The following is a 16,091-nucleotide window of genomic DNA, read 5'->3' as shown; positions in this document are numbered from 1 at the left end:
CCTCATTTGTTGCAATAAATGTATGTTTCAATTGGGCGAGTTGTACTTCACAACTCAAGCACACTATAGCAGATTTTTCATAGTCATATTGTAAATCGTTGTATGGCTCTATCCATGCCAAAATTGCAGCTATTTCTGGGTTAGGCATAATAATTAATTATGGAATATTCCTCAACGTATTTACCACATACAGATATAAATAACTACTACGTTTGCAATCACCAGTGATTGACACATGACAAATACTAATCAATTTTATCAGCGGTCAGTACCTACATGACATTAGGTCTTTCGCAGCGATGTAGTTTGTATAGTTGTATGTTAAAATAGTTGAAGTTATGAATTCATAATGTAATAGAAAAATATTTTTTTATATAATTCGACTAAGATAATACGACGAATATAACACGACCGACCGCTCTAAAGGCATTTTAAGATAAATTAAATAAATGAGTATGAGTATGAATAAGAGTTTACATTTATGGCAAAATTCGACTCCATAGCTTGCTATTAGTCTTACCATGCGATAAAAACTCCGATGCCTGCACATGACTTCGAACCTTTAAAATAATAGAGAATTTTTATTAAGCAATGCATAATTAAAGAATAATTAGAATAAACTAAAATACTATTGGGTCGTGTTTAAGCTCCAACTTCCTCCTCTCGTGTGACGCTTCGGGCCTTCGGCCCTACGCGGAGCTCGGCCTTCGGCCTTCGCGAGCCTAAAATAATAAAAATCACTTTAGTATTCATGCCCCGAGTAAAATATACTTGGTCAACCAGAACTTGACAGTAGAAAAAGGCAGCAAATTTGAAAAATGTAGGCGCGAAGGGATATCGTCCAGTAGAAAATTTGAATTCCGCGCCTTTTTTTACTGACAAGATTTGGTTGAGCAGCTATAGTTAGCACACGCACACGTATGATTAGTAGCCGCACATTTTTTTAAACTAAGTGAAATTAAAAAATAATAGCATTGGGATATATTTATGCCTTCCTTTAAAATGCACACTGTGATAAGTTACTTCTATATATAATCATAATAATTTATTCGTTGAAACCATTGATATAGAATAAAGAACTGGATACCCAATCAGCCGCAAAAAATGGCCCCACAAAAGTAACGTTGAAACAGATCACGCGTTACTTTTTCGTTTAGTCTTGTTTGAAACGCTCAAATGTGAAGTTGTCAACAATTACGAAATGTGCCGTTAAAGTATGTAAAAATAACAATGATCAAACAAGGAAAAAGGATGGAATGTATTTCTTTCGGTTAGTTCTTTGGATAGCATTACATAATTTATATGTAATCTGGTGGTAATTTTATGGTTTTGAATAAATTAATTTGTTAGTACCAAAGAAGGGATGTCAAGGAACAAAAATCTAATGAGTCGATGTGAGGTCAATATTTATTTTTATTTTTATATGGAATTCGTAAGGAATAATATTATGTTTAAATTCAAGATTTCCAAGAAAACCTATGCGACGTGCAAAGTGGACTGCTATTTAATTATAGCAAGAGATAGGGGTGATGCAGTTTTAAACAAAGCAAAACGGCACTTGTGTGATCGGCCCATTTCCCTGTTTCTGACAACCAATAAGGGCTTATATCGACTAACTGTAAATGCTAAACCTGTCTGAACACAGTGACAACCACAGGATTTTTTTGGGTTATTTCTACCAACTCGCTTTGGTGGTAACTAGTGGGAATTATTTTTCCCAGTAGTTAACAGTGGTAAAAGGTGGGAAAAAAATTCCTAGTAGTTGCCACTGATATCAACTTGGTGGTAACTAGTGGGAATAACCCGATTTTTTTTATAAAGTATGGACTTTATAAAAAAAATCCAATCAGTACCTAAATGTCCCCGTGCACCCATGCGATGAGTAAATGTAGATCTAAAATACACAGTTATTTTATTTAATAAGTTGAATTTATTTCAAGGAAATTAGTATTTAAAGACGTATACTTACTTATTAAAAATTAAATTTGTTTGAATTTGAACCACGAATTAATTTTATTTGAACTCCCGATTAAATTAAATGTGTTTTATTTATTACTTCAATTAGTTTTTCTGTACATACCTATTAAAGTGTACCAAAGTGACTCCATTCGTTCATTATTCTCGTTTGACGTTGCTTGACGTAAATACGTTACGTTTAGTGCCATCGGACTAAATTTTTTAACAGTGTTGGTACTTATGTATGCAAATTTGACACTTAATGCTTACGACATTAAGCTCTTTTCTGTACGAAACATTTATCTTGACTCAAAATTTACGTAAGCGTTTTTATCATCAATGCAAATGGTGCGAAACGTCATTGGGATCCACATTTGTTGACGTTTTTGTTCTGCTTTGTGCACTGACTTAATATAAAAGAAATAGACACACAAAGCAGAACAAAAACGTCAAGAAATGTGGATCCCAATGACGTTTCGCACCATTTGCATTGATGATAAAAACGCTTACGTAAATTTTGAGTCAAGATAAATGTTTCGTACAGAAAAGAGCTTAATGTCGTAAGCATTAAGTGTCAAATTTGCATACATAAGTACCAACACTGTTAAAAAATTTAGTCCGATGGCACTAAACGTAACGTATTTACGTCAAGCATCGTCAAACGAGAATAATGAACGAATGGAGTCACTTTGGTACACTTGAATAGGTATTACTGTACAGAAAAACCAATTGAAGTAATAAATAAAACAAATTTAATTTAATCGGGAGTTTAAATAAAATTAATTCGTGGTTCAAATTCAAACAAATTAAATTTTTAATAAGTAAGTATACGTCTTTAAATACTAATTTCCTTGAAATAAATTCAACTTATTAAATAAAATAACTGTGTATTTTAGATCTACATTTACTCATCGCACGGGTGCACGGGGACATTTAGGTACTGATTGAATTTTTTTTATAAAGTCCATAGTTTATAAAAAAAATCGGGTTGTTCCCACTAGTTACCACCAAGTTGATATCAGTGGTAACTACTAGGATTTTTTTTCCCACCTTTTACCACTGGTAACTACTGGGAAAAATAATTCCCACTAGTTACCACCAAAGCGAGTTGGTGGAAATAACCCAAAAAAATCCTGTGGTTGTCACTGTGTTCAGACAGGTTTAGCATTTACAGTTAGTCGATATAAGCCCTTATTGGTTGTCGGAAACAGGGAAATGGGCCGATCACACAAGTGCCGTTTTGCTTTGTTTAAAACTGCATCACCCCTATCTCTTGCTATAATTAAATAGCAGTCCACTTTGCACGTCGCATAGGTTTTCTTGGAAATCTTGAATTTAAACGGGACTCCACGGGTGGCTCCGCGCATACCTCGAGGGTCGAACCTTGCGCACGGCCGTGGGAGGCGAGTGCGGCGCGCCCGCGCTCGTCTCCTGCGGCGTGCCGACCGGCTCGGTAACCGGGCCCGTTGGGTACATAGTTCATGTTAACAGTATGTGTAATGTTGTCAAAAACTGTAGTGTCTACATGTATGCAGATGACACCTGCCTAATATACGCGGATAAAGACCTAGGCCTAATAGAAAACAGAGTACAGGAGGATCTAACTAACATTATTAAATGGTCACATGATAATGGCATTATTATTAACATCGCAAAAACTAAATGTATGTGCATACGGTCTCCTTACTCTAAAGATAGTTACAGGACGCCGTGCATTGTGGGGCACAGTTTCGACTGCCTCCACAGTGCGCGGCCGGCCGGGAGCGTGTGCGGCTGTGTCGAGCTCCAGGTGGTGGAACAATACAAGTACTTGGGCTTGCTTATAGATTATAAGTTCTCATGGCAGCCACATGTAAATGGCTTATGCAATAAATTAAGAGCAGTACTTGCAAAATTCCACCACCTGAAGTTCGTGTTAAATAGGGCTACTATGTATGCAGTGTACTATGCTCTAGTGGATTCGCTGTTGTCGTATGGGCTGTCAAGTTACGGTCGTACATTTAAAACGTATCTAGATAAGATAAAGGCACTGCAGATTAGATTCATGAAATTAATGGTTGACAAGAAAACTAAAATAAAATGTAAAAGTACTACCTATGAAAAGCTCTTCCTAGAATGTAATATTTTAACAGTCCATGAAAAAGTCAAGTTAGTATTAGCTCTAGAACAAATGTGTAATGATGAGTTTAAAATACCTATTGTCAATCAAAGGTTAATAAGAAACAGAGATAGTAATAAATTGCTGGTACCTAGTTTTACGAATTATTATGGCCAGAGAAGTAGAAAATATTTAGTCCCTAAGATCTATAATGAGTTACCGTCGGATTTAAAGACCACAAGGATGACAAAACAAACATTTCACTACGAAAACAAGCGGGTAGCTCGCCGCGCGCGCAAGCGCTGGCTCCGTATTTTAATTTATTTTAATATGTTTAAATGCATTATTAGCAATCAAAAGTACCTTTAAAGTCAAGTGCTTAACAGTGTTCATTACTATAAGTGTTCGCAACTAAATCGGATATATAGTTTCCTGGATAATAGCGTGCGAAGTTTTTAAATAGTGCCGTCGTACTTAGAAACCGACCGGACAGCTGACCGCTTCGATCCCCCGTACCACGATAGTAGTTTGTATACCTGTGACGGCTAATTGCAGATACAAAATTATCGAACGATCGCTCGTCAACCGGTATCGTGGTACCGGCCAATCATTTGTTTACGTGATTGTTTTTGTGTTATTGACAATGTCGAAGTTCCAAAGATCTACAAGGGCGGCTAGATCATGCTCTGGGTGCCACAACACCATCTTAAAAGGCTCGGAAAACAGCATTGTGACCTGCAAACTTCCCGCCTGTGGGAAGCCATTTTGTAACCTCTGCAGTGGTTCGGCCAACCTCACCCCGGAACAAATAACAAATTGGACGTGCCCGGACTGCCGAGCCGCCGCAAAACGAGGTGGCGACAACACTTCAACACCAGTACGGCCTCAAACTCAAACTCCGGCGGACAACCCTTCGGTCCTTAAAAAAGAGATACAATCACTACCGGAGGATAAGATGGACCAGACAGAAATCGCAGAATTAACTGCCGAAATAAGGAACCTACGAAGCGATGTTTCTTCAATGAGATCCCAGATCGCGGAGGTGTTGAGTTCACTTCAAAAATGCAATCAGCGGTTGGACACTGTTACAGGTCAGATAAGTGATTGTGAACAAAGAATTACATCCTTAGAACAATTTCAAACAGAAAATGCAAATTTAAAAGCAATTGTCACAGAGCTGCAGGACCGTTTAACCACACAGTCGCAGGCGGCTTTACAGACCGAGGCGACATTTGAACAATTAAGATGTGATTTGAATGACAAGGAGCAAAGCCTGTTAGTAAATGATATCGAGATAGTGAATATACCGGAAACAAATAATGAAAACGTCTACCACATAGTAAGCGTTCTTGCCTCAACTTTGGGAACAAGTTGCGAAGAGACCGACGTCGTGGAGGCATATCGGGCCGGCCCGCGGCGCCTCGTAGTGAGCGACGCTGGCGGGCCCCAGGCTCAGCCGCGCCCTCTGGTGGTGCGCGTGACTCGCCGCGCCGTCAAGGATCGCCTGCTGCGAGCGGCGCGTGTACGGCGCAACGTAACTACAGCTGATATGTCTCTGCCAGGGAAACCCACTTCGGTGTACGTAAATGAACGATTGACAAAAGAAAATCGTAAGCTCTTCAAAAAGGCCAAAGAAGAAGCGAAACGGTTGAGTTGGCGGTATGTGTGGACGAAATATGGAAAAATATACGCTCGAAAATCTGATGGCTCTCAGCTATACACACTGCGTTCAAGCAAGGATATAGAAGAGATATTTCCACGCGAAATAGATGGCATTGATTCCTCAGTTGACGGCAGGCAGAATAATTTTCAGTTATGACTTATTTTTCTTGTGCCTAATCTAAGCATGTTATATTCTAAGTTACTTTTAATAATAATTTTAGTAAATAGTTATTATGAGAGAATACTTTACAAAAATTACTATAAAATCCATAATTATCTATTAAATACTTTTAGCACAGGACACCGTGATATGAATATATCTTCAAATGTAGGTCATTTTTGTTTTTATAGGCGGCGCGACAAATAAACGGAAATCGCATTTGTTATTGGGACTATTAAACGTGAGGTCACTTAATACGGGTAAAGATGAGTTTTTATTTGCAATGACCAGTTATAAACCAGATTTATTAGCTCTTAACGAGACTTGGTTAAAACAAGGCGAAGAAAAGTGTGCACCAGTAGTACCGGGTTACGTGTTCAAGCATAAACCTCGTGCAGGCGCAAGCAGAGGCGGCGGGGTGGGGTTCTATGTGCGGCGCGGGTTGCGGGTGCGCGTGCGCGACCACCCTGTATCGGCGCTCGAGCAAATGTGGCTCGAGGTTGTCTTGCCTGGCGGGTTGCGGCTGGCAGTGGGCACAGCCTATAGGCCAGAGTCGTTGACAGTGGGCAAGGCTATAGATGCGCTGAGTGAGTCGGTAAGTGTTTTCGCTTATTGCAATTATGTGTTCGTATTGACTGACTTTAATGTTGATCTCTTACAGCCAAATAGGAACCATGGGTCCGAATTATTGACTTTCTTGGCACAACAGAACCTTAAACAACTGGTTCAAGAGCCGACGCGTGTAACGGAACATTCTGCTACGCTTTTAGACTTAATCCTGACAGATGCTCCTGAATTATGTAAACAAACCAATGTGTATCACAATCCGTCCTTAAGCGACCATGCGATGGTTATTTCAGAATTTCTCATCAAGAAGCCAAAAGAGGCACCGCGGTTAATAACTTGTAGATCTTTAAATAGGATAAACGAGGCGGAATTTCAAAGTGACCTGCATGCCGTACCTTGGTCAGACGTTTTGCTGGCGGGCGATGTTAATGAAATGGTAAAACGTTTTGAAAGTTTGTTGACAATATTGTTTGATAAGCATGCACCAGCTAAACGAGTTTGTGTACAAGAGAGACCGCATCCTTGGCTGACTGATAACATTAGGCTTATGATAAGTTTACGTAATAAAGCACTTGTAAAAGCAAACTCAACCAGAACCGAATCACATATAAAATACTATAAAGAAATGCGTAACTATGTAAACAGTTCTATTAAACGAGAAAAAAAAGCTTATTTTAATTTTTATGTTAACAATAATATCAAGACGCCTATTAAAATGTGGCAGCATTTAAAACGCTCTTCAGCGTTAGGTAGCGAAAATGTTATGATAATACCTGACCATCTGAACAATCCCGATGACATTAATGATTACTTTTTGGATGTGCCAGGTAATGGTCACCTTGATCTAAACACTTATAGTTATTTCATTAAGAACAGGTTTGGAGACAATACTTTTGATATTCTAAAATGTTCCGAGGATCAAATTTTAAAAATAATTACTAGTATTAAAACGAATGCCTGCGGTAGTGATTCAATTACTATTCAGATGATTCGTATGACCCTGCCGCTCACGCTGCCAATAATTACGGCTATAATAAATATGTCAATTTCTGAAAAGGTATTTCCGGAGGCATGGAAGCTCGCCAGAGTTAAATGTCTGCCCAAAAGTACTTCTGTAGAATCTCACAAAGACTTACGACCAATAAGCATCCTGCCGGTCATGTCAAAGGTTCTTGAGAGAGCGGTTTGCATGCAGCTGACTAACTACGTGGAACAAAATAATATGCTACCGAGCGTACAGTCCGGGTTCCGTAGCGGCCACAGTACGGCCACCGCGTTAGCCCAAGTTACGGATAACATAATATCAGCTACTGACGATGGCAAATGCACTATATTAGTATTACTTGATTTTTCACGAGCATTTGACTGCATCAGTAAGGAATTGTTAATAGCAAAAATGGCTTACTACGGATTGTCAGTATCAGCACGGAAATGGTTTATGTCGTATTTGACAGATCGTAAGCAGTATGTTCTTACAGAGGATGGTCAGGGACAGGAGATACGGTCGACAGTAAAACTAGTCAAAAGAGGCACACCACAGGGCTCGATTCTCAGTCCGTTGCTTTTTATTCTGTTTACTGCTGACCTTGGCAAACTACTCAAGCATTGTAGTGTTCATTTGTATGCCGACGATACGCAGGTATATTTTTCATTTGACCCAAAAGACACAAAATGTGCTATAGAGCAAATAAATGAGGATCTGGATGCAATATACAAATGGGCGTATAACAATAACCTAGTTTTAAACCCCTCAAAAACTAAGTACCTTATATTTGGATCTAAGTTACAGCGGAGTCGGATAATTAATTCTGATCCTAGATTAGTGATTAATGGTAAAAGGATTGAGAGAGTGGATACAGCCAAAAACTTGGGATTGATTATAGATAGTGACATGCGCTACATTGATCATATCAATACAAAAATAAGAAACGCATTTTACAGGCTAAAAATTTTGTATGGTATTCGAAATTACCTAACGGAAGAGGTGAGGCTGGTTCTGGTTGAGGCGCTAGTGTTGTCACAGTTTAATTATTGCGATATCGTTTATGGACCACGTCTGCTGGCTAAAACCGCGCATGCAATTCAAAGAGTCCAAAATGCTTGTACTAGGTTTTGTTTCTCGGTGCCAAAACGAGCCTATATCACACCGTTTCTTAACGAGAGGAAAATTCTAAAGATGGCAGCACGTAGAACCTTGCATATGTCTAGTATGGTTAAAAATGTAGTTTCTAGTCAAAAACCAGAATATCTTTATAATAAGTTTCAATGGATGAAAGACATTCACGGTCGAAATACTCGCAGTAAGTTTCTAAATAAAATGTGTGCTCCGAAACATAGAACAGCTGGTTATCGTGGCAGTTTCAAATACTCTGCGTCTAAGATCTGGAACGACCTACCACCGCCATTACGAGCTAAAATGTCCCTTCCAACTTTTAAACGCAAACTGAGCCTACTTTTATTAAATCACCAAATTTCGACAGAGGATATAATTACTTAAAATGGTGTTGTGCTATACTTATATAGGGCACTTTCTTTTCCTATTGTTTATAATTTTGTTTTTTTTTTTTGTTTATTATTATTCTCTTTATTTATTTATCATCTTATGTTAGGTTAATTTATAATATGGATATAAAAATAAAATACAAAAACACTTACAAAAACAATACAAAATACTTATAAACATATTATAAAAAAACCTAACCTAGGGTGCCGCCAGCATTATTATTATTTATAAGTATTCTCTCATACAAAAAAGTACTTATTATGTTTACTTACCTATTTAGTAATAAACTTAAGCACTTATAAATTTAACCAGTAGTTAATGTCAAGCTAATTCGTAATTTAACACATTGTAATATTCATTTGTAGTAAAAATAGTCCTACAAAACGATTTTTAACATACTTCTAATAATAATGTCGGTTTTTTTGTTTTTCTAACTGTTAAAAAAGTACTTATTTCTGATAAATTGCAAACTGTAAAATTAAGATAAGACTTATCCAATAACAAGACTTAAACTATTATTACCTACTTTAACTAGAGATCTTTGTAGTGGTTTTTTGTTTAGAATTTTTTTTTTAACCCGCATAAATGTCAATGTGGTTCAGTGAAGGGGACGGACTGAAAATCAGCGCTGCGCAGGCAATTTGTAATGAAATGACTCACGCAGCGTATGCTGAGCCCGTTCCTTTTGCCGCACAATTATTCTTATTTTTTCAATCCTTATGTTTTGTAACCTGTATGCTTTTTGTGTTGCAATAAATGGTTTCTTATTCTTATTCTTATTCTTATTATTTAAAAAGAAACTAAGCAATTTTTTATTAAACAAAATACAAAGTCAATAATACGTTACATTTTAATTTTATTTTGATTTTCTTTTACTGTATGCTAAGAATATAGAGTTAACCCCTTACTTCATGTCATAAATAAAAAGTATTTGTTTAAAAATGAACTTTAATAGTTGCTATATAGGGCTGCGCATGAGGTAAAGGGTTAAGTAGATACCTAAGTTTAAGTTACCTATCAACTACCTAGCTTGCAAATACATAAAGGAGCCTCGTCTGCCAACAAACCACTCTGTGGTTTGGCAGAAGAATATATGTAATTAGTTATAAGAAAGATCTCTGAATAAACGTTTTATTTATTATTTTTTTTTTTTTTATTTAAACATAATATTATTCCTTACGAATTCCATATAAAAATAAAAATAAATATTGACCTCACATCGACTCATTAGATTTTTGTTCCTTGACATCCCTTCTTTGGTACTAACAAATTAATTTATTCAAAACCATAAAATTACCACCAGATTACATAAATTATGTAATGCTATCCAAAGAACTAACCGAAAGAAATACATTCCATCCTTTTTCCTTGTTTTATCATTGTTATTTTTACATATTTTAACGGCACATTTCGTAATTGTTGACAACTTCACATTTGAGCGTTTCAAACAAGACTAAACGAAAAAGTAACGCGTGATCTGTTTCAACGTTACTTTTATGGGGCCATTTTTTGCGGCTGATTGGGTATCCAGTTCTTTATTCTATATCAATGGCTTTGTGTGTCTATTTCTTTTATATTAAGTCAGTGGTTGAAACCATAGTATTGAAGTTGAAGATAATCGAAGAAATCGCATAAAAGAATAATTATCAAACCTTAGTACCCCACCTTTTTCGCTTTCTTTAGGTGCATTTAATTATACTTTATCTACACACATGTCATTAGTGCTCTATAATGCGTTCAGAAACCGTAGGAAATGACAAGCTTTATTACAACCAATTTTACTATGAGAACTTTCTTATCTGTGGTAGTAGGAAAATTTGTACTTTAATGTACGAGTACATACTCTGTACCTAGCGTTATTGTTTTTGCTACAAATTAACTTCTCTTCTCTTCTCTATTCTTGCTTTTCTCTTTTCTTACTCCTGTGAATTTCCTTTCCCTTTCGTCCTTGGTGGTGACGTGGCCCTTACGGCCACGTTACCAATCTTCTCCCAACAAGAGCAGTCGCTGGTCACAAGGTCGACCAAACTGCATACTAATTAAAAAAATAAATAAAAAAAAATAAAAAAAAAAAAACGAGTACATAGGTAACGTTATAGATTTTTGTAAGGTTATGAGTTTAAATTTGGAACAGCAGTCAAAACTCAAGTGGGTCTCTATTCTAGTATCCATAGATATTAAAACAGTTATCGATACGAAACGTCAATTTAGTATGTTTTTTGTAATATAAACCGCACGATATTTGATCTCGAGTGACATGAGAATAGGGACTTCATTCTTTTGTCTAGGAATTAAAAAAAAACTACGGATATGTGACATGCGTGAAAAAAGTTTTCATTCGCCGCCATTTGACGTACAGTTTATCTTTTAGTTAGTTTTAAGCATGTGTTTAGATAAAGTAGTGTATGTAACTGTACATAATAAGGCATTAAAATACTCGTGTGATCCTTTTAAGAAACTCACTAACGTTCGTTTCTTAAACCCACACTCGTATTTTAATGCCTCTCATTATGTAGCAGTCACATAAACTACTATTGTACAAAGGAAGTTAAACCTTCACACATGCTTCAAAACTTTTCCAATTTCGGATTCAAACCCGATAAACTGAAAACTTTTCGAAACTCGGTAAACCTCACCCGAAATCTATACATTACAAGTTAATCTCCCGTTTGATTAAAAGTTATTCTATGCAATGTCCTGCCCCCTTTAATATAAGTTACTCCTTTTGTTGATAACTTCTAAAAGTATAAAAAACTTTTCACAAGCCGAAGTTTCAAAAAATAAGCGCCACCTACAGTGAATAAACTAAACGAAAATCGTCAAGTTAACGCATCCCGCCGCTAGATGTCTACCATTGACCCAGTTCTCGCTTCTCGTAAAAATAGCGCCGTACAATAGCTCAAACACTATTTATATCGCGTATCTCTAAAATCTGAGTCCACATGCTTATCTCAACTCTTGCCATCACTCTACAGGATCAGCTGAACGGTACGCCTACCGCGCAACGCACGGTTTATACCTATATCTAAAAAATACATGTAAAATCGATACGCGCTCAGTTGTTTTCTGTTCCACAGTAGTCCTCGCTAGCGTTAGCATAGTAAACAAGGGATCATGTATTAAAGATGGAAGTTAAAAGATACATTAGGAGTGAGTCCGCGAGTTGTGCTCATATGGTCGAAGAAAGTGCAGCGAACAATAGAAAGAGCGTTGATCCACACGAGAAGTTGAAAGCGTTGTTGAATTCCCCTGAAGATGATACGGATGACAGCTTGCCACCTACTGACGCTCCTAAATTCGGGACAGTCATCCACAACAGGATATTCGTAGGAGGGTTTTCTCTGACGACAACGGACGAGGACCTGTGGAAGTTCTTCTCTGGATTCGCGACTGTGACAGCTGCGAGGGTCATTTACGACAGAGCTGGAGTGTCCAAGTGTTATGGCTTTGTGACATTTGCTAGCCCGAGGGTCGCGCGGCTCATCGTTAAACAGGTCAGTGCCTTTATTATGAATTATAAAGAAATAATTAGAAAATAAATTTGGTCACAAAGGTTCATGGACATGAAGTTTACAGTTTAACCACCATATTAATAGAACTTTACAAGTCAAGCAAATAAGGCCCAAAGTGCATTACATTGTACCGACACTTCGTTTTAATAATAATTAGAACCTTTAATTGACCAAATAAAGTAGCAATTCCTTTGTTTCATCGCTTCTTAAAATTAACGAAATTCGTTGACTTATTACTATTATTAACTATTTCAGTTAGTCGCGTGTAATTTTTGTCAGTTTATTTTACCAGTCGAAACGAGAGATTTGTCACGATAACAGCGTTGACACTTGACACGTTACCGTGATTTGATAAGATTCCACAGCAGTAGACACGCGAGATTTTTCGTATTTCGCAAATGTTTTTCGGAAATGGTAGTTTTATACAACTTTTAGGTAGATATTTCAGGGTTTAAGACCCTACATAATAATATTATTATCTTCCTCGCGTTGTCCCGGCATTTTGCCACGGCTCATGGGAGCCTGGGGTCCGCTTGGCAACTAATCCCAGTAATTGGCGTGGGCACTAGTTTTTACAAAAGCGACTGCCATCTGACCTTCCAACCCAGAGGGTAAACTAGGCCCGTATTGGGATTAGTCCGGTTTCCTCACGATGTTTTCCTTCACCGAAAAGCGACTGGTAAATATCAAATGATATTTCGTACATAAGTTCCAAAAATCTCATTGGCACGAGCCGGGGTTCGAACCCGCGACCTCCGGATTGCAAGTCGCACGCTCTTACCGCTAGGCCACCAGCGCTTTTCGACCCTACATATATTATATGTAGTAATTTATAGTGGGATTATTCGTATTTGCATTATTTGACACACGTCACTCACAACAGCAATACAACGTAAAATGTCTTGCACATCGAAATCACAAAGGAAGACAATTGCACTGCGAACGTTTACGTTCTACGTCTTTTTTTGAAGTGTAAAATTCTTTAGCGGCGCTGGGCACTTTTTGAGGTGGGGAAAAAATGATAAACTCGAGACAGCGTAAAGCGATCACGTGACCGTAAGGTTTAGATGACCACTCATTTAGATGGCATTTAAATAAATAAAGAAAAAATCAATGACATAATTCAATAAAGCTACATCTTGATGAAATCGCTAATAAAAGTGAACTCTATTACTGGTGAATAAAACTCAAAATATCATGACCAAATTTATATTTAGATGCGAGGTCTGCAAGGTAACTTTACAATTTCTATTCGAATTTTAAACAATTAACGCTACAAATTTGAATTCGAATTTTAAATAAGCTCACTGACCAGCAATTTCGGAACTAAAGTTTTTCAATAGAAAGGAGGATGGGTAAATTATACATAGTGCTGCAGACATTTTGGACTAGTCATTGAGTTTTCACTTCTGTCGGCACTCCCGGAGTGCAACTCGATTTTTTTCTTAAATTTAGGGTTAGCCGGACACCACCGTTATGAATCGGTAGTCGTCTAAGTAAATCGATATAAATTTTTCATTTTAGGTCGCAACAATTCAATTCAATTCAATGTTTTATTCATAAAATATACATTTTACACGTCAAATTTTTAAACATTATTAAATCTAGGTAAATTTTGGTATAAATCATTCATATTACAATAGTTAATCGATATTTATAACAAAGCATTATTAAATGTATTATATGCTCTTATTATTATTTATTAACCATATAATTATAGCTTCATTTAAATCTCAAATAAAAATTCATTAAACGTCACAATTCGATACCTCAGACTAGGTGCCATCCAATCGTAATCGCTTCCTGTGACAATCGATTTGGGTTAGTTACATCTCTATAAACGTCAGTCATAATGTGTCAAATAATGCAAATAAGAATGCACAAGGTATAGGTAGGTACTAAAAGGTTACGAAAGGTTTGGTACATAGGTAATTGCGGAAGAGCTTAGGTACGCCCCTGTTATCACCCCAATAATCTTTCATAGGTGGTCAAAAATAATGGGTACAAATGTCGGTTGTGCTGTATAGAGTAGACAAAAATATTCGTGATAAAAATGCAAAAAATAAAATTTGGTCAGGGTCCTTAATCTTATCAAACACAGACAACAGGTTAATGATTCTTGTGATAAAAACTCTCCTAAGTCCTTTCGCGACTCAAACTATCTCAATAATAAATTGCATCGAAATCGGTTCATCAGTTTAGGCGTCTAAAAGTACCTAACACACAGACAGAGACTTTAGAATGTGCAGTATTCTATAAACAAAAAAATATACAATTGACGATATAAGATATAACAATAAAGCTATGTCACGTTTTTTTTTTTGACGACCGGTCGACGGTCTGGCCTAATGGATATAGGATATAGTGACCAGAGATGTGACTTATTTGAAATACTTGTATTTAAAATGCAAATACAAAATGCAAAATACCTATTTTGTATTTTGTATTTAAATACCTATTGAAAAAAACTATTTTGTATTTTATTTGAAATAGTTTTTGGGACCTATTTTCTATTTTCAAAATACAAAATACTTTTATCACGACGACGTTTTTATCACACTAACGAGAGGCATAATACTAGCTGTAAAACATTACAAATCTAAATTAATGCTTTTAAAATTTGTCCGTTATAAACCATCATCCTTCCGGTTAATATGAGCAAACAACTAGAAATTTGCACTTTAGATAGAGGACTGATTGACACACTGTTTTCAAAGAATAAAGAGTCTTTTCAATTCGGATATTCTGAGTAATACTTTTTAATTCAGACTAGGTATTCACTATTCAGAGTACCTTTTATCGCAAAGTATTTGTATTTTTAAAAAGTATTTTGAAAATACCTATTTCGTATTTTGTATTTTAAATACAAATTCAAAAACTATTTTGTATTTTGCATTTGAAATAGTATATCAAGGAAGTATTTGTATTTTGTATTTAAATACTTTTTATAAAGTATTTTTCACATCTCTGATAGTGACCCTGCCTGTGAAGCCGATGGACCTGGGTTCGACGCCCGGTAAGGACATTTATTTGTGTGATTATTAAACAAATATTTGTTCCTGAGTCATGGGAGTTTTCTATGTAGGTATTTATAAGTATGTATTTATCTACATAAATATGTATATATTGTTACCTAGCACCCATAGACTTACTAGGATTTGGTCAGTTTGGGGGTAGGTTAATCTGTGTAAGAGATGGCCCCTAATGTATTTATATTTTTTATGTATTTCCATAGAAAATAACATCGATTCCACCCTTGTTTATAAAGGTCCCTTTAAAGGACGATATCTGCAATAAAAAGCGGCCAAGTGCGAGTCGGACTCGCCCATGAAGGGTTCCGTATTTAGGCGATTTATGACGTATAAAAAAAAAACTACTTACTAGATCTCGTTCAAACCAATTTTCGGTGGAAGTTTACATGGTAATGTACATCATATATTTTTTTTAGTTTTATCATTCTCTTATTTTAGAAGTTACAGGGGGGGGGACACACATTTTACCACTTTGGAAGTGTCTCTCGCGCAAACTATTCAGTTTAGAAAAAAATTATATTAGAAACCTCAATATCATTTTTGAAGACCTATCCATAGATACCCCACACGTATGGGTTTGATGAAAAAAAAATTTTTGAGT

General features: G+C 36.4%; 1 protein-coding gene across 1 annotated transcript in view; it reads left to right on the top strand.

Moving 5' to 3' along the window:
* Positions 1-11,728: 11,728 nt before the first annotated feature.
* Positions 11,729-16,091, top strand: part of LOC134658391 (protein boule) — a 34,581-nt gene continuing 30,218 nt past the window's right edge. The window contains exon 1 of the mRNA XM_063514075.1: positions 11,729-12,440. Coding sequence (XP_063370145.1) covers positions 12,072-12,440 — 369 coding nt within the window. The 5' untranslated portion in view covers positions 11,729-12,071. The remainder of the gene's footprint in view (positions 12,441-16,091) is intronic.

Source organism: Cydia amplana, chromosome 22, assembly GCF_948474715.1.
Source record: "Cydia amplana chromosome 22, ilCydAmpl1.1, whole genome shotgun sequence".
In the NCBI taxonomy this organism is placed as follows: Eukaryota; Metazoa; Arthropoda; class Insecta; order Lepidoptera; family Tortricidae; genus Cydia; species Cydia amplana.
Note: the sequence above shows the minus strand (reverse complement) of the source record. Positions and strands in the feature narration are given on the sequence as shown.